The sequence below is a fragment of the Schistocerca serialis genome, chromosome 5, assembly GCF_023864345.2.
Source record: "Schistocerca serialis cubense isolate TAMUIC-IGC-003099 chromosome 5, iqSchSeri2.2, whole genome shotgun sequence".
Taxonomy (NCBI): Eukaryota; Metazoa; Arthropoda; class Insecta; order Orthoptera; family Acrididae; genus Schistocerca; species Schistocerca serialis.
In genome coordinates this window covers 213,673,095-213,696,061 of record NC_064642.1, presented here as the reverse complement: position 1 = coordinate 213,696,061, position 22,967 = coordinate 213,673,095, and the positions used below count along the sequence as shown (strand labels likewise).

Genomic DNA, 22,967 nt, shown 5'->3' with positions numbered 1-22,967 from the left:
TCAAATGTGTCTCAATGTTCCTGGATGCACAACTCAGTGCGTCTTGTAAAGGATTTGCGGACATCGCCGGTGTCATGGAGCGATATGCTTACTGAAACTCCCTGTATATAAACGATTTATCAGACAGTCACAGAAGCACTACAGAATTATTCTCCTGCGTTGCTTTTGTCTATAGGAAAGTGTCGGCCTTCGAAGGTCATACGGAAATGAACGAATATTCGGACAAAATTTCTACATGGTATGATGAACGGCACTCCATTTAAGTGCGAATATATGCAAGGTATTACACAAAAAAATGGTTCAAATGGCTCTGAGCACTATTGGACTTAACATCGGAGGTTATCAGTCCCCTAGAACTTAGAACTACTTAAACCTAACTAACCTAATGACATCACACACATCCATGCCCGAGGCAGGATTCGAACCTGCTACCGTAGCAGTCGCGCGGTTCCGGACTGAAGCGCCTAGTACCGCTCGGCCACCGCGGCCGGCTATTACACAACAAAGAGAGTGAAAACACGAATATTACATCTATAGCTATCATCTGGAGCCAGTTAAGTCGTTTAAATATTTAGTAAAGCCGTACGTAATTGGTCGAACACGTAAGTTCATAATTAGGGATGGCGAATGAAAGATTTAAATTTTTTGCGACAGTTCTGGAGAATCACTGCAATATTTTTACGTCCTTGAGGATCTCCTTGCGGTGGATCTATAGATCGAAAAGTAAATCTAATATAATCTATCAGTAAAGGAAATACCGTAGAAGACACTAGCTGTAGCGGTTCGTTTCTCAAACGCATGTGAAAGAGCGTCTACTATCCTTTCTTGGAAAAGTTGGTGCTTAAATATCTAAAGTAAACGGCCAATTAAGGATATTAATCGTATATTGCCAGAGCAGATAGTTACCCCTCTAAATTTTCCCGCACTTCTAACTTCATCGTATGAAGTACGAAACTGGTAGAACATTAAATACAATAAGCAGTAATGTTGCGAATGAGAACAGCAGAGCTGCGTCGCGAGCCTAGACCAGTATAAAGGGCGCCAATAACTGCGGTCAGACTGTCGGGTACTGTGCAGCCCCGATCGTTTGGCCCCACTGCCTCGCACACTGCAATCTTCCGCTGCCTTTGGCTACAATAGGGGCTGATCGCCACTGGCTTAAGCTACGGAAGAGTCAGGGGCGGCTCTTCCAGGTCATCGCCGCTTGTGTTGGCACTTAGAGCCAAATGGTCTGGACCTTCGTGAACGAAAATTTTGTACCTAGAGGCTGTGAAACCAATAGGGTCCCGATGTTCTCCCTCATATTTTCTCAGTTTTCCTTAGTCCTTAATTGAGTTACGTGGCCTTTCGCGGTCCATCTCCACAGCCCATACGTCGACTTGCGAACAGATTCCATGAGGCAAGCCGTCTCGTCATTACTTTCCCTTGTGGTATATTACATAAATCCCCTTGGGGTAAAACTCTCTGAGAGTGGGTAACAAGCTGGATTAGAGCAGTGTGCTGCATTCGGGTTGCTGTGTGTGTGTGTGTGTGTGTGTGTGTGTGTGTGTGCGTGAATGCATGTATGCGTGGGTGCGTGCGTGCGCTCCTGTGTGTTGTTTCAGTTAGTGCCAGAGTACTCTTTGTTCACAGCTAGCTGCTACCGTAAAGATTGCGAACATGGTTCTGGCAGTCCAAACGATGTACTCTTTAGTAAAGTAAGTAATAAAACCCGGCATTTGTTTTCCGTGAAGACAATTATCTCAATATTGTGGTGAATGACAGTGGTAGCTCATCCCTTCCAAGGTACGGTCACTTCTCCTGCAAATAGGAGAGAGAAACCCACATTGTCTGTGAAAGGGATAAAATATTTCGTTGTTTTAGTTATGTGTGAATTAATTTCAGTTGAACCACATCTTCACCGTTAACAGTCAACCCCGCACCTCTCCTCTACTGCATAGTCTGACCAGTTCTAGAGTTTGTAGCACAGTGGAAGTCATTATAAGTATCAAGTGTACAACACGGCGGGTGTACCTCGAATCCAGAGACGCGTTGCTAGAATTATAACAGGTCAGTGCAACACATACAAAACCGTAACAGAGATTCATGGAGAACTTAAACAGTAAGACAACGGTTATTCGAGGAAACCACGCAACAATCATGCGGCCACCGTCGAATATATCGGATACGAACCATGAAAGGAAGGTGAGAGACATCAGACCGACTACCTATGCATACTGACAATATGTCTTCCCTCGATCAACTGACGAATGGAATAGGGCACAAAATCAGTAATATATTTATGGAGTACCCTCTCTCTGCAGATTATTACAGATTGTACTTGTAGATCTAGTTGCTCACAAGGACAGGTAACTTACTCTTATACACTACCGGCCATTAAAATTGGTACACCACGAAGATAACGTGCTACGGACGTGAAACTTAACCAACAGAAAGAAGATGCTGTGACATGCAAATGATTAGCTATTCAGAGCACTCACACAAGGTTGGCGCCGGTGCCGACACCTACAAAGTGCTGACATGAGGAAAGTTTCCAACCGATTTCTCATACACAAACAGCAGTTGACCGGCGTTGCCTGGTGAAACGTTGTTGTGATGCCTCGTGTAAGGAGGAGAAATGCGTACCATCACGTTTCCGACTTTGATAAAGGTCGGATTGTAGCCTATCGCGATTGCGGTTTATCGTATCGCGACATTGCTGCTCGCGTTAGTCGAGATCCAATGACTGTTAGCAGAATATGGAATCAGTGGGTTCAGGAGGGTAATAAGGAACGCCCTGCTGGATCCCAACGGCCTCATATCACTAGCAGTCGAGATGACAGGCATCTTATCCGCATGGCTGTAATGGATCGTGCAGCCACGTCTCGATCCCTGAGTAAAGAGATGGGGACGTTTGCAAGACAACAACCATCTGCACGATTACTTCGACGAAGTTTGCAGCAGCATGGACTATCAGCTCGGAGACCATGGCTGCGGTTACCCTTGACGCTGCATCACAGACAGGAGCGCCTACGTCGGTGTACTCAACGACGAACCTGGGTGCACGAATGGCAAAACTTCATTTTTCGGATGAGTCCAGGTTCTGTTTACAGCATCATGATGGTCGCATCCTTGTTTGGCGACATCGCAGTGAACGCACATTGGAAGAGTGTATCCGTCATCGCCATACTGGCGTATCACCCGGCGTGATGGTATGGGGTGCCATTGGTTACATGTCTCGGTCACCTCTTGTTCGCATTGACGGCACTCTCACCAACTGAAAACCTCTGGTCAATGGTGGCCGGGCAACTAGCTGGTCACAATACGCCAGTCACTACTCTTAATGAACGGTGGTATCCTGTTGAAGCCGCATGGGCAGCTGCACCTGTATACGCCATCCAAGCTCTGTTTGACTCAATGCGCAGGCGTATCAAGGCCGTTATTACGGCCAGAGGTGGTTGTTATGTGTACTGATTTCACGGGATCTATGCACCCAAATTGCGTGGAAATGTAATCACATGTCAATTCTAGTATAATATATTTGTTTATGATCTGCATTTCTTCTTGGTGTGGCAATATTAATGGCCAGTAGTGTATTTACGGAGTACCCTCACTGTACAAATTCTTATGGATTGTACTTGTAGACGTAGTTGCTCACACGGACAGGTAAATTACTGTTATGATACAACTCGCGAGACGCTAATCTCTCTCTCCGTCCGAACAGGCCTTGAAGGCCCAACTCTACCGTCCAACCGCCGTGTCGTCGTCCACCGACAGGCGTCAATGATGCGGATATGGAGTGGCGTGTGGTCAGCATACCGCTCTCCTGGCCATCGTCAGCTTTCGTGAGCGGAGCCGATACTTCTCAGTCACGTAGCTAGTCAATTTGCCTCAGAAGGGCTGAGTGTTCCCCAGTTGCCAATAGCGCTCGGCAGACCGGACAGTCAGCCATCCAAGTGGCAGACAAGCCCCACAGCACATAACTTCGGTGATCCGACGGGAACCGGTATTACCACCGCGGCTAGGTCGTTGGCACCAGAGGCTAACAGACGCAAAAATTTGTAGTTTTTAAAGCACACTCGACGGCAAAAAAGAAAGAGGAGGACATACGTCGTCGAATTAACTGTTGTCCTCTCGTACAACCCTGACTGCAGTGAAGTACAGTAATTTCAGCCTACGGAGTTAGACTAGCAAAGTCCCAGCAAATCGTGGGCTTCCCGCGGACTTGAAATGAGTCACGACGGGCTCATGAATTACATTTAGAGCTGCTGGTAATGAAATCAGCGAAAGATGGAAGGGCGCCTAACGAGCGGGGAGCGGCGGTAATCTCTCTGGTGCGCAGCTGTGCTGTGCGGCCGCGAGGCCTGGACCCTGGCCAGGATTAAAGGCGCGACGGCCCCAGGGGTCTGGCCAGCCCACTTCCTCTCCGCCCCCCCCCCCCCCCCCCTTACACGCTTCCTCCACGTCCCTCCACAATCCACACTGACGTCATCCTCACAGGGCAGTTTACACCGATGGGACAGGTATCTTGGGATACCTCCTAATATCGTGTCGGACCTCCTTTGGCTCGGCATAGTGCAGCAACTCGATATGGCATGGACGCAACAAGTCTCTGTATCTTCCCTCCAGAAATACTGACCAATGCTGCCTCTCTACCCGCCCATGGTTATTTTGTAGTCATTCGGTTGTTCTACTTACGTTAGCTCTGAATGATTGCTCGATTTGTAATCATTCTTTCTCATATCATTATAATAAATATAATGATTCCAACGATTGAAATTATTTACCTAGTGCTTGATACTAAATTCCATGATATTAACTCCTAAATCTAATACAGAGAGCGAAAGGCTATGTACGATTTCTACAGAAACCAGATGGCAGTTATCAGAGTAGGGGGACATGAAAGGGAAGCAGTGGTTGGGAAGGGAGTGAGACAGGGTTGTAGCCGCCTCTCCCCCCGCCTCCCCCCCCCCCCCCTGTGCATTTAGCAAGCAGTAAAGGAAACAGAAGAAAAATTCGGAGTAGGTATTAAAATCCATGGAGAAGAAACAAAAACTTTGAGGTTCGCGGATGACATCGTAATTCTGTCAGAGACAGCAAAGGACTTGGAAGAGCAGTTCAACGGAATGGACAGTGTCTTGGAAGGAGGATATAAGATGAACATCAACAAAAGCAAAACGAGGATAATGGAATGTAGTCGAATTAAGTCGGGTGATGCTGAGGGAATTAGATTAGGAAATGAGACACTTAAAGTAGTAAAGGAGTTTTGCTATTTGGGGAGTAAAATAACTGATGATGATCGAAGTAGAGAGGATATCAAATGTAGACTGGCAATGGCAAGGAAAGCGTTTCTGAAGAAAAAAAATTTGTTAACATCGAGTGTAGATTTAAGTGTCAGGAAGTCGTTTCTGAAAGTATTTGTATGAAGTGTAGCCATGTATGGAAGTGAAACCTGAACGATAAACAGTTTGGACAAGAAGAGAATAGAAGCTTTCTAAATGTGGTGCTACAGAAGAATGCTGAAGATTAGATGGGTAGATCAGGTAACGAATGAGGAGGTACTGAAGAGAACTGGGGATAAGTGAAAATTGTGGCACAAACTGACTAAAAGAAGGGACAAGTTGGTAGGACACGTTGTGGATCACCAAGGGATCACAAATTTAGTATTGGAGAGAATAGTGGAGGGTAAAAATCGTAGAGGTAAACGAAGAGATGAATTCAGAAGGATGTAGGTTGCGGCAGTTACTCGGAGATGAATAAGCTTGCACAGGATGGAGAGCTGCATCAAACCAGTCTCTGGACTGAAGACAACAACAACAACGAAAAAAGAACGTAGTGTGGTGTTTTTAGGGGACAATGAACACTTATCCATTTCTAGAGAGACTCAGAGTAGTATTACTAACTGATGTTGTTGTTCTACATCTAAATCCGTATCAAAGTCTTGATTGTGGAAAGGTTATCAGTCACCTCAGTTACCAGGTGTTCTGCGGTTTACCGAACTGTTCGGTATTTCTACCCCGTTTGCGATACCGAAGCATAAGTGGTTTGGTACTTTTAGAATTTCATTCATATAACGAATTTATTTATTTATTCGCAAAGTTCAGTAGAATTAAAGAATTTTATGATCACTTTAAAAGTGGATATTTAATCACGTAAGAATGGTTGTTTCTTTGGGCCACAAGTCAACCAAGAAATCTTAAAACTAAATGAGGTTCAACGAAATAAGTTCAAAAATAAAGCTCTCGTAGACTACCAGAGAGTCGAATATTACCTTAAAAATTGGTTTGACTACGAAAAATCTCCTTTGAAAATTATCAGTTACATGGCTGCAGCAAAAATATCTCCTACATATAAAAATATGTACAGGCATCAAAGATGGTCGATACTGAAAAATGCATACACTTTCTAACAATAAGAAAGTCACGCTTCTATGAATACAAACTCACTTTCGTGGAAAACGTTTTTAAACGGAGAAGAAACGCTTAAGATAAGGAAACTCATAAAACACTTTATAGCGGTTCAGGGCAGCAATGCCTTTTTGGGAAGAGTCTTCAGTCACATGAATCTTTCATGGTCCGATGTTAGAAACAAAATAAGTGTCGGTATGGTAGAAAAAAGTCCCTATGCTTTCGTTTTAAGCTGAAGTCGGCAAGCAACGTGCAACGCGTTTTACCAAAAACTGAAAGGAGACAAAAATTTTTGGAAGCTGTACTAGCAATTATAAATACAATATTTTACGTTTACTGTTCCATTGAGCTCAGAAAATCTTTCGCCAGTCAATGTTCGGTAATTTTGTGAATTAACCTGGCAACCGTATCAGTCATAAAGGCTAGGTCAGACTTCCTATTACGTTTAGAATATTGTATTGAGAATATTCTGTACCATTCTACATCCATAGTGCTGCACAGGGACATTCAATATTCACAAAATAGTACAGTCATTTCGCAAGAACATTAACACAGTTACGGACAAAAGTTATACACCGAGAAAAACACATACACGCAGACGTTGTACGTTAGAAGTTCAAAAACGAACTTTACACAATCATAAGTACAAACATAAAGGTTACAATTTATGAAGATTTATTTAGCTGTAGCGTGACTGAGGTGTCGAAGACTCCTAGTAAATGGTCACTCCAGACTCAAGAAAAGTCATAAAAGCTTGAAACAGGTTCGGCACACACCAAATCGACCTCTGGCTTTAAGAAAAATGGGATCAGCCTCTTTCTCACCCCTTCGAGTCTGCGAGTGCTCTCTCCCGGGTAAGACACAGCATTTCCATTTACTGACTTAATGGAAAACTGAACCTCTCAGCTACTCTCTGGAGCCGAGACCAAAGGGAGATGGCAGTCGACGACGTAATGAGTGGCATTTGTCGGTGTTTCACGTTTCTTCACCTCAGATTTCCCTAAATACGATAGGATGTATATGGCTGAACAGTTCACGCTTCATCTTTTCCATTCTTATATCAGGCCAGCTTCTCGATGTGACAAAGAGAACTTAAAATTGAATTTTGTGAAACGTGTATATTAACATTACATGTTACACCTGGAAATCGAGAGATTCTTAGATAATAAGGAAATCGATCTTAGTATACATTCAAGAGGCCTCAGCATCTACGAAGAAACAACACATGGTGCCAGATGGTAATCATTTGAGTCGTCATCAATATCAGTACCTCGCTTTTCTCAGTGGGCTGGAATCTCTAATAGTCCGTATAAAAGAGCTACAAAGGATGGTATACTACGTGCGTCAGTGAGTATTCAAGAATACAAACAAAACACACATGGGACAACACAACCGAGTAACTCAGAAATATTTTACTTATTAATGAAAGATCATTAAGGCGAGAGCACCCACACAACGAATTTGGGGCATAAATGAAGGTAAAGTTGTAGTGAATTGCGAAGTCATCCTGTACTAATGTACGGCCTTGCCTGTATGTACACGGGGAACAATTTCGACATAAGGATTCGTTAATTGTTTTAATGCAAAAAGAGGGTTCTTTAAATATGTTCAACTAACTTCTGCAACATTACATAACCGTTTAGAGCTTTAAAGAATACTCCTGTATAGTGCTTCCATTCTTTTGTCGGGCAAATAAACGTGTGTTTTAGCCCACGTAGTTGGCCGTAAGTATCTTCTAACAGTGCAAAAAGCAAGAAACTGCTACGTGGAAGCAAGTAAAAATAATGTTCCTATAAATTCGTCAAAATTAGATTATGAAGCTCCCTTCTACTAAAGAGTTTCTGAAGATTTAACAAGTTAAACTTAGTGTGCAGCGGCATTGCAGTGGATGTGCCATTCTCCATCTTTTGAAAGCACGGCACCGTTAGAAGAAAACAAAAGATTTTCTACAGGGTACCTGACGTTCTATGTGTAACAAGCTCCAGCATTGACAACGTACTAATTTCGGCCGTATATAGGAGCATACAATTTTGTTGCTTTTAATTTTAGTATTTGATGGAAAAATGATTACTACTTTTACGTAGGTTTAGTATGGAGTAACTATAGCCGGCCGCGGTGGTCTAGCGGTTCTAGGCGCTCAGTCCGGAACCGCGCGACTGCTACGGTCGCAGGTTCGAATCCTGCCTCGGGCATATATGCGTGTGATGTCCTTAGGTTAGTTAGGTTTAAGTAGTTGTAAGTTCTAGGGGACTGATGACCATAGATGTTAAGTCCCATAGTGCTCAGAGCCATTTGAGTAGCTATATTCAATCTATTCTTGATCCAAAATGGATGTATTTTGCGGAAATGAGAGCAACTGCAATAAACTTAATTTACATTTCTGCAGTTACCACAAATGATTCGTATGATACTGACTGAAAATGCCAGACTGAAGAAAAACTTTATAGTTAGTGATTACAATTAATATACAGGGTGAATCACCTACAACTTTGTCTCCGAATACTGTGGAAATTTAAAGTTCTATTGATGTGCAGTTTTCACAATATGGACTGGCAGGAAGGGGCTCGTATTGTTAGCCAATAAACATAGTACTTAGAAAGAGCATTTTTGTGCAAATATATATTTTTAAAATAGTACTGTGCCTGATGAAATTAACAAACTAAAAGTAGGGTAAATTAGAAAGTCGTTTGTTGCAGGATTCTAGTCCGAGTCGTTTACAAAATTTCTTATTTTGAAAAGTTTCCACACCGACGCTCGTTTGTACCATTCAACCTGCGTAGTTGCTAGGTAATATGTAGTTACGTTTGCTTACAGTGTGCTTGTGTGTTCGCTGAGTGCATTCCGGCTTGCCAGTTAGTGTGTGGCAGTCCAAGCATTGGGTCGTGAGTGGACGATGTGATTTACCAATGCAGAAAAAACCGTCATGCTCATGGCGTGTGAAAAGTGTAGGAGGAATGCTGTTCGTTCTTTTACGGTGTATGCGGCAAAATATCCCAATAGACATCAACCATCTCGTCAATTATTTATGGGCCTCTTCAATAAGTTACGTGAAAGTGGTGGTGTAATACCTGGACGAAGTAACAGAAGGAAAAATGGCTCTGAGCACTATGGGACTTAACATCTGAGGTCATCAGTCTCCTAGAACTTAGAACTACTTAAACATAACTAACCCAAGGACATCACACACATCCATGTCCGAGGCAGGATTCAAACCTGCGACCGTAGCGGTCGCGCAGCTCCAGACTGTAGCGCCAGAACCGCTCGGCCACCCAGGCCGGCCACAGAAGGAAACAAGTGAGGACAGGAGAGAGGAAAATTAATGTTCCTGATGCTGATGCAGTTGATCCGCACATTGGCTCTCACGAGGAAGTAGCGTGAGTCAGGCAAGTGTCCTGCGCATTCTCCATCGACATGGGTTACATCCCTATCAAATCTTTCTCCATTAGGAACTGCATGAAAACGATTATGAAAATTGTTTTAATTTCTGTATATGGGCACTAAAAACAGGATACTCCAGACATATCATGTATCTTGTTTAGTGATGAAACCACACTTGGCATCATGGCCAAGTAAACCACCGAAACATGCACTCTTGGACTGATGATAATCCCAGTTGGCTCCGTCACGTGTAACGTCAGCGTGTGAACGTCTGGTGTGGGATAGTGAACCGTCAGTTCATGGGCCCGTTTTTCATAGACGGAACACTGAATGCCCACAACTATCGCAGCCTCCTGACAGACCATCTTCCATTAGTGCTAGAAGTCGTTCTGCTTCAGATTAGGAACAACATGTGGTACCAACATGATGGCCGTCCAGCCCATAGAGCACGAAGTACTACAGCATGTCTTCACGAATTGTTTACAAATCGCTGGACTGGACGCAGAACACCTCTACCTTGGCCGGCCCGTCCCCTAGAATTTGACGCCTGTAGACTTTTACTGTGGGGAAAGCTTAAAGACGCTATCTGAAAGGACATACCAACTACACTCGATGATATGCAACGACGTATTACTGCAACGTCCCCGGATATCTCCGCTGAAATGCTAGCACGTGTGCAGCAGTCGTTCCATGCCAGATTGCAAGCGGGTGTTGCCGCTGCATGTGGTAATTTGAACAAAACTAGTGATGGTCAATCGTCTCGTTACTGGTCAGAATCCACGTAACTAGTGTACGTAGTTGTGTTGTTCTTTAGTGTTTGCTACCATAGGTATTATGCAAGTGTCGGTGAGAGAACTTTTCGAAATACGATGTCTCGTAAACGACTCGCACTAAAATCAAACAACAAACATCACTTACATTCTGAATTACCTTAATTTTACTTTTGTTAATGGAATACCCAATCCTCCATTGAAAATAAGTGTATGTTTGCACAAAAAGTACACTTTCAAAGTTTTATTACAATATGTTGATTGGTTAACAAGACAGGTCGCACATTAACAGCGCTTTCAATTTCCGCAATATTTGTGGTACAGGTTTTAGATGATTCACTGTGTAAATTAACATGGATAATAACAGACATAATAAATTCACACCCGCATAAATTTACTTCCAAATTGGGAGTAACGAAATACCCACTACCGAAAATAGCTGCCAATCGCAGGGCATAACAAATCATGCTTAACATAAAACAACTTCTACATGGAGCTATCAACTAAGAGTACTATAAGTTTATGAAGACAGTGCACAGGCTCAGATTAATAATAATACCACAGAAGCTCAACTGCGTCCATGTTGAAGGCAGAACCATGGTGGTCGCAGTGAGATTCGTGGAAAACATGAATCAGAATGGATGAATTTAGAAATGAATTCTGCTCCGCCGCATAACAGTTCATTTCCTCACCTACTGTGCCTCGCACTATCTCGCCGGAGTATGAAGCCAAGCGTTAGAGGAAAGTGCCCGACTAGGAGGCTGGTCACGGTCATTCATCCATCCGGAATGACTAGTACGAGGAACGTCACAGCCGGATAGTTGGTTTTACCAACCTCAGCTCAGTGTCCTTCACCACCAGCCGTTCCTCCCCGACAGATGCATGGCTCTCCGATTAAGCATGGAAGTGAAAGTCTATCGGACGATGGCACATTTTGACACTGCATGTTCCCAGCAGGCTTCCTTGGGTGCTACGTCTGCTTGTTCATTTCCCCATATTCCCAAGTGCACAGCAAGAATGCTCCCCACTTACCCTGATGCTGAAGACAGAACAGGTGGTATTGTATTAAATTGGATAATTTTCTCCACTAGGTACTTTTACTACATTGGCCGGAGGACACTGAGGGAATGGGAGCAGATAATTCACTATTTGTCGTGAAGTCGCTTCGTCTACTACAGGGTGAAAACTACACTCCTGGAAATTGAAATAAGAACACCGTGAATTCATTGTCCCAGGAAGGGAAAACTTTATTGACACATTCCTGGGGTCAGATACATCACATGATCACACTGACAGAACCACAGGCACATAGACACGGGCAACAGAGCATGCACAATGTCGGCACTAGCACAGTGTTTATCCACCTTTCGCAGCAATGCAGGCTGCTATTCTCCCATGGAGACGATCGTAGAGATGCTGGATGTAGTCCTGTGGAACGGCTTGCCATGCCATTTCCACCTGGCGCCTCAGCTGGACCAGCGTTCGTGCTAGACGTGCAGACCGCGTGAGGCGACGCTTCATCCAGTCCCAAACATGCTCAATGGGGGACAGATCCGGAGATCTTGCTGGCCAGGGTAGTTGACTTACACCTTCTAGAGCACGCTGGGTGGCACGGGATACATGCGGACGTGCATTGTCCTGTTGGAACAGCAAGTTCCCTTGCCGGTCTAGGAATGGTAGAACGATGGGTTCGATGACGGTTTGGATGTACCGTGCACTATTCAGTGTCCCCTCGACGATCACCAGTGGTGTACGGCCAGTGTAGGAGATCGCTCCCCACACCATGATGCCGGGTGTTGGCCCTGTGTGCCTCGGTCGTATGCAGTCCTGATTGTGGCGCTCACCTGCACGGCGCCAAACACGCATACGACCATCATTGGCACCAAGGCAGAAGCGACTCTCATCGCTGAAGACGACACGTCTCCATTCGTCCCTCCATTCACGCCTGTCGCGACACCACTGGAGGCGGGCTGCACGATGTTGGGGCGTGAGCGGAAGACGGCCTAACGGTGTGCGGGACCGTAGCCCAGCTTCATGGAGACGGTTGCGAATGGTCCTCGCCGATACCCCAGGAGCAACAGTGTCCCTAATTTGCTGGGAAGTGGCGGTGCGGTCCCCTACGGCACTGCGTAGGATCCTACGGTCTTGGCGTGCATCCGTGCGTCGCTGCGGTCCGGTCCCAGGTCGACGGGCACGTGCACCTTCCACCGACCACTGGCGACAACATCGATGTACTGTGGAGACCTCACGCCCCACGTGTTGAGCAATTCGGCGGTACGTCCACCCGGCCTCCCGCATGCCCACTATACGCCCTCGCTCAAAGTCCGTCAACTGCACATACGGTTCACGTCCACGCTGTCGCGGCATGCTACCAGTGTTAAAGACTGCGATGGAGCTCCGTATGCCACGGCAAACTGGCTGACACTGACGGCGGCGGTGCACAAATGCTGCGCAGCTAGCGCCATTCGACGGCCAACACCGCGGTTCCTGGTGTGTCCGCTTTGCCGTGCGTGTGATCATTGCTTGTACAGCCCTCTCGCAGTGTCCAGAGCAAGTATGGTGGGTCTGACACACCGGTGTCAATGTGTTCTTTTTTCCATCTCCAGGAGTGTATTTAAACCGACAAACTCTGGGAGGTTGCAGGGAACATAAAAAAAAATATTTCTCCCTAATGTCATTTTTTCCTACGAGGACTATTTAACAGGTGTAGGTCGTATTACGGTCGTCAGTTGTTAGACGCCGTATTACGATCCTCAGTTGTAGGCAACTGCTGTCCACCAGTGTAGCAGTGCATTGTCTCTGTTTACTAATGGAGTGATACACCTGGCGTGAGTACACTGATATGGTTGGTGCATACTACGTAGGGCACCATAACGGACGAGCTGCACAGCGGGCTTATCAACAACAATATCCTAATCGCTGTATCCTGCATCGTACGACCTTTGTTGCTGTGAATCAACGTCTGCGTGAGACCGGGTCATTTAGCGGTTCTTCGTTAATGTGTGGGTCGGTGTTTGTTGGGGACTGCTTAATTGGGCCGTATCTGCTACCTAGGCCACTAAATGGCAGGTACTATTACAATTTTCTCGCCAGAGCATTGCCAAAATTGCTGGAAGACGTCCCGCTCCCTACAAGCCAACGGATGTGGTTCCAACATGACGGGGCGCTGGCACTTTTCGGTCGTCGTGTGCGTCGATTCCTGGACCGACGGTTCCCAGAAACGTGGATTGGCAGAGGTGGTCCTGTACCATGGCCTGCTCGATCCCCAGATATGTCGCCTCTGGACTTTGTGTGGGGCTAGATGCGCAACCCTGTTTACGCAACTCCTGTTGCATCAGTAGAGGAACTGACATTGGGTTGTGTTAATGTGTTGTCTCTTGGTCATAAACAAAAAAATGCCGGCCGGTGGGGCCATGCGGTTGTAGGCGCTTCAGTCTGAAACTGCGTGACCGCTGCGGTCATAAGTCCGAAACCTGCCTCGGGCATGGATGTGCGTGATGTCCTTAGGTTAGTTAGGTTTAAGTAGTTCTATGTTCTAGGGGACTGATGACCTCAGATGTTAAGTCTCATAGTGCTCAGAGCCATTTGAACCATAAAAAAATTGGAAAAAATGTTTGTTGGTTTAATTAATTTGCGACCAGAGAAATCTTCCTCTACCGTTTTAAATACTCCTCATAGGAAAAAAAGACATTAGGGAAAAATATTTTTTTTGATGTCCCCTACAACCTCCCAGAGTTTGTCTGTTTAAATACTTTTCACCCTGTATAGCTGTAGGCAACGGCCTTGCCGCGGTGGATACACCGGTTCCCGTCAGATCACCGAAGTTAAGCGCTGTCGGGCGTGGCCGGCACTTCGATGGGCGACCATTCGGGCCGCCATGTGCTGTTGCCATTTTTCGGGGTGCACTCAGCCTCGTGATGCCAATTGAGGAGCTACTCAACCGACTAGTAACGGCTCCGGTCAAAGAAAACCATCATAACGACCGGGAGAGCGGTGTGCTGAGCACACGCCCCTCCTATCCGCATCCTCAGCTGAGGATGACAGGGCGATCGGATGGTCCTGATGGGCCACTGTTGGCCCTACGATGGAGTGCTGTATAGCTGTGCAAAAGCGCTTTGCGGTCGTACTCACACATGGTCTCTCCGAGCAGCCAGACTTCCGGGCGCGAGTGGACCTCGACGAGGACGGTGGGCGTGCAGACGAGGAGCACGAGCAGGTCGGCGACGCTGAGGTTGACCAGGAAGATGTTGGTGGAGTTGCGCATGTCGCGGCTGCGCAGGATCACGGCCGGCACCATGGCGTTGCCCGCCACGCCGATGCTCATGATGATGACGCAGGCGACGGTGGAGGCGGTGCGGATGTAGGCGGGCACCTGCGGCACGTCGCCCACGTCGGGCGCGGCGGCGACGCTGCCGTTGGCGCCCGCCCCCGCAGACCAGGAGGTGGCGTTGAAGAAGCTGGCCGGCAGGAAGGGCGAGCCCACGGCCGCGCCCTCGGAGGCGTTGTGCAGCGCCGCGGACAGCGCGAGATTCATCAAAGGAGCCGCGCCCAGCCGGCCGCTGGCAGCTGGCCGCTGTTCTCAGCCCGTGGTCGCCGCCGGCACGTTCTCACTGGCAGGCGGCGAAGCCGGCGTCCGCATCGCCGATACGGCTGACAGCAGTGCGTCACTGCACTCTATCTCGCCGCTTGTCTCCTGCGACGCTGACACACCACTTTGTCTCTCGGCTTTTCTCCGCCTCACTATTCAACAGACGATAATCACTTAAAACGTTAGCATTCACTCTTTGGCACAATTCTGAGGTAAGGAGACTTCACGGGTGACTTCTAATTACACCATTCGGAACTCAGTTTATCGCCAAAGCTGCCTGACATTACGCAGTCTCTTACGAATCCCGTTGCCACTCCCTAAGTTCGCACCTGCATCATGTAGCTGTCACAATCACTGACTAGATTTTTCGGTAAGCGTAAGCCCTTCTTACACCACTTGGACGTGAGATGGCAAACAGTGTGTTTGATAATCACTAAATAGGTGTTTTCGAGTGCTGAAAAGAGGATACGCAGGAGTTACCCTATAGGAGGAAAATTGATGAAGAAAACGACTAGAATCAATAAATGCCTACAGAGTCGTGGAGCAGCTACACGTACGTCCGCTAGCAACTTAACTCATGAGTGCGGTTCACATCACAGCTGCGGCGAAAGACACCATTAAGTGAGTAGAGCGCAGAGGAACGTCGTAACAGTCACTCGCCACATGTCGAACGACAGTCACTCCGGCAGCGGGTTCATGACAGTGGGCACTCCGCAGTCGTGGAACAGACGGCAGCAACATACCACCACTGATGCTGTGGCAGTTCTGTGCTTCGGCACACGACAAGAACTGCTGCAGTCCTTACCTCGCAGATAATCCATGACTGCCACCCACAATCTGAAAGAAAGACCGTGTATTAGATTCCTGCAGCAATTAAGAGTTAAGCACACTGAAAAAAATATATAGTGACCCACAGGAAACAGTGTCCAAATTCCGAGTATAGTCTAGAAAATTCGTTCCATTCGGCGCCATGCGGGATTGGCCGAGCGGTCTCAGGCGCTGCAGTCATGGACAGTGCGGCTGGTCCCAGCGGAGGTTGGAGTCCATCCTCGGGCATGGGTGTGTGTGTTTGTCCTTAGGATAATTTAGGTTAAGTAGTGTGTAATCCCAGGGACTGATGACCTTGGCAGTTAAGTCCCATAAGATTTCACACACATTTGAACATTTTTTTTTTTACTCCATTCGGCGAGGGACAGAATGAACCCGTTTGTTCAGATGTGAGTTGTCCAGCTCACTGGTGATATACTGCAGAGAAGATGCTGACAGGTGTGAATATTACCGAAATATCAGGTGAATAAGTCATGGTTGCAAAATACTAAGACTAATTATTTACAGAAGAATATAAAAGTTGGCAGAAGCTGACCTCGGGGAAGATCAATTTGGATTCCGGAGAAATGTAGGACCACGCGAGTCAATAATGATACTACAACTTGTCTTGCAAGATAGTCTAGGGAAAGACAAACCTGCGATTATAGCTTCTGTACATTTGGAGAAAGCTTTTGACAATGGAGACTGGAATACACTCGCTGAAATTCTGTAAGTAGCAGGGATAAAATACAGGGAGCGTAATGCTATTACAAATTTTGCAGAAACCAGATGGCATTTATGAGAGTTATTTTTGGCATAACTTGACTAAAAGAAGGGATCAGTTCATAGTATACGTTTTGAGACATCAAGAGACCAACATTTTAGTATTGGAGGGAAGACTGGGAGGAGGGTTAGAAATCATAGATGGAGACCAGGAGATGAATACAATAAGCAGGTTCAAAAAGAATTTAAGCTGCAATAGTTATTCGGATATGAAGAGGCTTGCACAAGATAGAGTAGCGTGGAGAGCTGTATCACACCAGTCTTCGAACATAAGATCACAACAACCACAACAGAGCTACCAAAAAGCTGAAATGGTGATAACTACGTTTCATTGCCTTTCCTAAAGAGTCCTAGGCAATTTATATGCGATTACGACAGAGTGATTTAGAGGAACAGACGAAGTGCGGTAGGATGAGCTTTCGCCAAATCAGGATCACACACTGATCAACCAGAACATAATGATCACCGACCTACTACCGACGAACCTGTCCAGGTGATGGCAGCGTCACCTGGCGAAGAATGACTGCTAGTCAGACACACGCACGGTGCATGTGGTATCAGTGAGTGTGATGTCCGTGTGTGCAATGGCGAAGGCACACGACCTATCTGAGTTTGACCGAGGGCAGATTGTGATGGCCAGGAGGCTCAGCACGAACATTTCGAAAACTGCACGACTTGTCGGGTGTTTGAGATGATCTGTGGTCTTCAGTACTTGGTGAAACCAAGGTGAAACCACGTCTAGACGTCATGGGGTTGGGAAGTCACGCCTCATTACAAATTTCAGACGTCGTATGATGCGCAGACTAGTAAAACAGGACAGGCGGCGCACTGTGGCGGAACTAACATCAGACTTTAATGCTGGGCAGAGTACAAGTGTGTCTGAATACACGGTGCACCAAACACTCTTAGGGATGGGCCTCTGCAGCTGACGACCAATGCATGTGCTAATGTTAACATCGGCAACTACGACTGAAATGGGCACATGATCATCGGCACGAGACGTTAATCCCGCCAATGGGAGAGAGCGAATCCGTTGTCTTCCAGGGGAACAGCCCCCTAACACCTTGAATGGTATGTGCTGAGATTCGATCAGGATAGAACCAGTGAAAAATGTCGATAGTTCCCAACCGCAAGGTTGGACGAGTAGTACATCTTCGAGTAGTAAGATCTTTGACAGCTAACAGAGCTAGGTGCACGCGGTAAAAGTTTGAGTAGTGGTGAGGAGATGCGCACAGACAGCAGACGTGTTTCGAGTCGGAGCTAGATGCCTGCAGGAGGCAGCCGGGTCGTGACAGCATCAACGTCAGATGTGTATTTTGAGTATTAATTTTCCAACAATATTTTCATGCAGTCAGATAAAGTTCAGTTCAGTTAAATACGCAGTCAGATGCAAGTTTTATTAAAGACTAAAGCAGTCACATGCAGTTCAGTCTAGTTTAAAATAGAGAATTTTTATTAACAACACTTTACCTGCACTGCGAGACTGGGACAAATTGATGACGGCTCCATTATGCTCTGGGATTATTCACGTAGACCTCCATGGGTAGTGGAGCTCGTATAAGACACCATAACGGCCAAAGCGTATCGTACACTGGCTGCAGACCACGTACACCCCTCCATGACGGTCATGTTTTCTGATGGCAGTGGTATTTTTTCGACAAGATAATGCGCCATGTCACAAGACCATAAGTGTGACTCAGTGATTCTAAGAACACAGTGGCGGCTTCAAATTAATGTGCTGACCTCCCATCTCGCCAGATCTGATCCCAATCGAACACTTTTGGGACGTGATTGAACGTGGTGTCAGAGCTCATCGCCCCCTCCCCGGGATTTACGAGAATTAGATGACTTGTGTGTGCAGATACAGTGCCAACTCCACCCAGCGACCTACCAAGGCCTCATTGGAAATGAGCGTTTGGCGTCATTGACCGGAAGGCCCCTTACGGGGCAGGTCCGGCCGCCTTGGTGCAGGTCTTTTTACATTCGACGCCACATTGGACGATCTGCGCGCCGGATGGGGATGAAATGATGATGAAGACAACACAACACCCAATCCCTGAGCGGAAAAAATCCCCGACCCACCCGGGAATCGAGCCCGGTCACCTTAGGACGGCAGTCCGTCACGCTGACCACCCAGCTATCGGGGCGGATACCATGGCCTCATTGCTTCTGTCCTCGACGTGTCGTCGAGGTTATCCGTGCGAAAGGTGGACGTACCGGCCATTAGGTAGACTATCGTAATGTCATGACTGGTCACTGTATGTGTACAGCCTTACGAATACGCATATTGTCCTCTTGGAAGGTCGGAATTTCCGCGGCATTCACAGCTGCTCACTGAGAATGTTTACAAAAATGTCTTGATTCATATTCACGGTAAGGTTCGAAATACACGCAAAAAACGTCACAGGACAACCCCCTGCGTGAAGCGCACCCTCCACAGACAACGGGTGGAACGCCTCACTGCGCCATTGGTGCACACTACGCCTTGCCTTGAAACGAGGTAAAATCTCGATTCTTTGGACCACACTACACGGCTGCAATCGGCTACTAAATGGTTCAAATGGCTCTGAGCACTATGAGACTTAACTTCTGAGGTCATCAGTCCCCTAGAACTTAGGACTACTTAAACCTAACTAACCTAAGGACATCACACACATCCACGCCAGAGGTAGGATTCGAACCTACAACCGTAGCGGTCGCGCGGTTCCAGACTGTAGCGCCTAGAAGCGCTCGGCCACCCCGGCCGGTTGAGTGGGCTACTATCCAGTTTCTATGTTGTTTGGCCCATTGAAGACGTGCGGCTTAATGTCCCGCTGTTAGCAACGATATGTTACGAAGGACCCTATTCCAGTTGTTCATTTTACGTAGTTTCCTCCGCAGTGTGCGACCGGAATCTAGTTGTGATGGATTAACATTCACTGAAAGTTCAAATTCCTGCAGGGCTTCATCCTCTGGTCTGGTTCCTATAGGTTAAGTTCTTTTACTGCCAAAGTTATGATGTCGTGTTACATCGCTGCAATTATTTTTGATTTGGTGCATAAGTTCGTAGCGCTTTACGATATATTTAATAAAAACAACAGATATACATAACAGATACTTTAGTTATCAGTAACATATTCTCCTCCATTCTTTGCAAAAAATGGTGCAAATGGCTCAGAACACTATGGGACTTAACATCTGAGATCATCAGTCCCCTAGACTTAGAACTACTTAAACCTAACTAACCTAAGGACATCACACACATCCATGCCCGAGGCAGGATTCGAACCTGCGACCGTAGCAGTCGTGTGGTTCCGGACTGAAGCGCCTAGTAACATTTTGTCCGGTTCTTATGTGGAGGCTTATCGACAGTCGTTCGTCTACGCACTATTAGCTAATGGAAGGCGAAAACGGGTTTATTATAGTTGTATCAGATGTTACGTCAGCCTCAGTCGCCCCAATTCTTAAGGCGGCTTGCGGACTAGACGGGCTATGGACGTACAGCAGCTATGTTGGTTCTTGGAGGAACAGTGGAGTTCGTGTACGCAAGTGAAGTTTGATCTTCTCTATATGTCCCTCCGTTGGTTGAAACACATGATGGTAAAGTGAAGTATGGAACGTGAAGTCTGAAGCAGCAATTTAACTTTGTTGTTCGAAGTGAATAATGCTCTACACTATTTTTTTACTATTAGACGTACCTTATCATTTCGTGTCATTATTAACCACAACGTATATTTCCGATAAATTCCAGAAACAAGTTGCATCATGGACGCTCAAAGTAAGATTGTAAATATCCTGCTTTTTGTAGACGATTACTTTCCTTAAGACTGTCACACTGTGTTTCTCCGTAACACAGTCACTTCGAGTTTGTTAAAACCAGCACACTGTGCCGTCCTGTTTCACCTCTCCAGGAAATCAATCGTTGAATCACAGACAGTGAAATATAATCATAATCTCAGCAGAAAGATCGATGTTCTTATATAATTTTTTTCTATCAGTGTGCCCTATTTCTTACGATATCGATAATCTCGACCAGCACACGGGGAACGTCATGTATTGTGCAGATGAGGGAACTTTTGGACTCTTTTCCTTGTCAAATAGAGCTCTTTTTAAAGGCCAGAGGCGATGCTACAAGGTATGAGTGTGATGTCTTCAGCGGAATGACTAATTGTGAAGTGTGTCCAAAACATAGTGGAAATTCTGTGACTGCGCTTGTTACATTAGTCCGATTCGCACCTTTGTTCGTTGCGGCGTTGGTAAACATATCTGAAAAGGATCTGTTCAACGTTAACCATATTGGTTATTTAACCTATTGTCAACTGTCAGAAAGATTAATGTGATTTGATAGTACTGGCTGTTCTTTATTTTGTATAAAAATTATCAAAGAATTTGTACTAAATTTTGCTAAAAGTGCGAAATATAAATCAGAAAAGTTTTAGTATTATTAAATATTACTTTTCGTCAATCTGTTATAAGGAGAACGAAGGTATAGGCGTTATAAAGCGTTTCGAAGAACACCCTGAAGACATTGAAGGTGAAGAGAGCGCTGGTCACACCAGATCATCATCAACCGAAGAAATCGTGTAAAAAGTGAAAGAAAGGATTGTAAGCGATCGCCGTATCGCTATCTCTATCGCTGATGATGTTGCCATATCAAGAGGCTCATGCCACGAAATTTTTTTGATATTTTGATTACGAAATGCCTGACTGAAAAACTTGTTTAGACACTACTGAATTTCGAAACAAAAACAGCAGCGAATATAAGGTGCTCAACAGTCGCTACCTGAAGTCAATAACAATGCAGAACTACTGAAACATATCGAAACAGGTGGTGAACTGTGGTTTACAGATGTAGCGTCGAATTGAGGCTCGGCGTCACCTCAATGGAATCTTTTTGGGTAGACAAAGCGGAAAATAACAACAAGTGCGCTGATAAGTGAAGGTTATACTCAATGTGTTCTTAGATTTTATGAGTATAGTTCATTATGAGTTCTTACTTTGAGTTCCATCAATAAGGCGTGTAAGTAGGCTGTTTATGTTTTCTCTATGTAAGTAGGGTTCACTAACTTATCTACAAAGGTAGATGATGATCTGAATGACACAACACCTGTAGCCTTCACTGACACAGAAGAGTATGAACAAATTAGAAAATTCAAACAAAATCAAAATCAAATCAATACACAGTACAAAAGAGAAATCCGGGAAGTGCAAGATCAGTTGGCACAAGTAGTACAAGAATTACGTATTTCAGAGGACACTCGCGCCCCAATACGGGAAGAGGGACATACAAATATGGAACAGACACAAAATAACAACGCAGGGCACTTCGGAAATTGTGAAAGAAGTTGGCAAGGTACGCCGAATTTTGAGATGGAACCGCCGAAACGACGTAACTATGACCGAGATGCTACTCGCCGACACGATGATTTTGACTATAAGCTGTTCATTACTACACGTAAATTCAAAACATTTAAGAATTCTGGCAACGACATTCATCCACAAGCATGGCTCCATCAATTCTCTCATTGTTTTCCTCCCAACTGGTCATTGGAGCACAGATTAGAATTTATGTGTGGCTACTTAGAGAATGAACCAGGTGTAAGAATGCGATCGGTAATTCACGATTGTCACAGTGAAGGAGAATTTTATCATGCCTTCCTCTCAGCATATTGGTCTCAAGCCACACAAGACCGTGTAAAACATAGCATCATAATGATGAAACGTTTCGAACAATCTGAATTTTCCAGTCTTATGAAATATTTTGAAGACATGTTGCATAAGAATCAGTATCTTTCAAACCCATACAGCCCCTCAGAACTCATCCGCATTTGCTTAATCAAACTGCCTGAACATTTACGACATATTATTTTGGCAGGACGTTGCAAAGACGACATTGAAGCATTTCAGGGACTCTTACAAGAATTAGAAATTGACACTGACAATCGCGGAACGCGAAACCAGGAACACAGCAATTACAGGTCACATCCGTCGCAATTCCGCGATGAAAGAAGTAATAACTTTACACGACAAGGCTATTCTCACAACACAAATCGTGACCAAAACAGACACCACCCGTATGACAACCGTTGGCAGAGTAGTAATAACTACAGGGAAAGATCACCTCTCCGTGGTAATGACTATCACAGAGACAATAAGATAAACAGACAATACGGGAACCAAAATAAATACTATCAAGGGAGACAGAATAACTTTAGACGCAACGGACCAGCGCGCAGTTACGATTCAGGGAGAAATTCTCCACCATGTGACCGACAA

The 22,967-nt window shown here is 45.6% G+C and overlaps 1 protein-coding gene and 1 pseudogene across 1 annotated transcript in view; one reads left to right on the top strand and one right to left on the bottom strand.

Annotated features, from left to right (window-relative positions):
* LOC126481859 (uncharacterized) overlaps nucleotides 1–14,893 on the bottom strand; it is a 502,121-nt gene extending 487,228 nt beyond the window's left edge. Inside the window, exon 1 of the mRNA XM_050105818.1 lies at nucleotides 14,666–14,893. Within this exon, the coding sequence (XP_049961775.1) occupies nucleotides 14,666–14,858 (193 nt within the window). The 5' untranslated portion in view covers nucleotides 14,859–14,893. The remainder of the gene's footprint in view (nucleotides 1–14,665) is intronic.
* Nucleotides 14,308–14,425, top strand: LOC126482580 (5S ribosomal RNA; annotated as a pseudogene).
* Nucleotides 14,894–22,967: the final 8,074 nt, after the last annotated feature.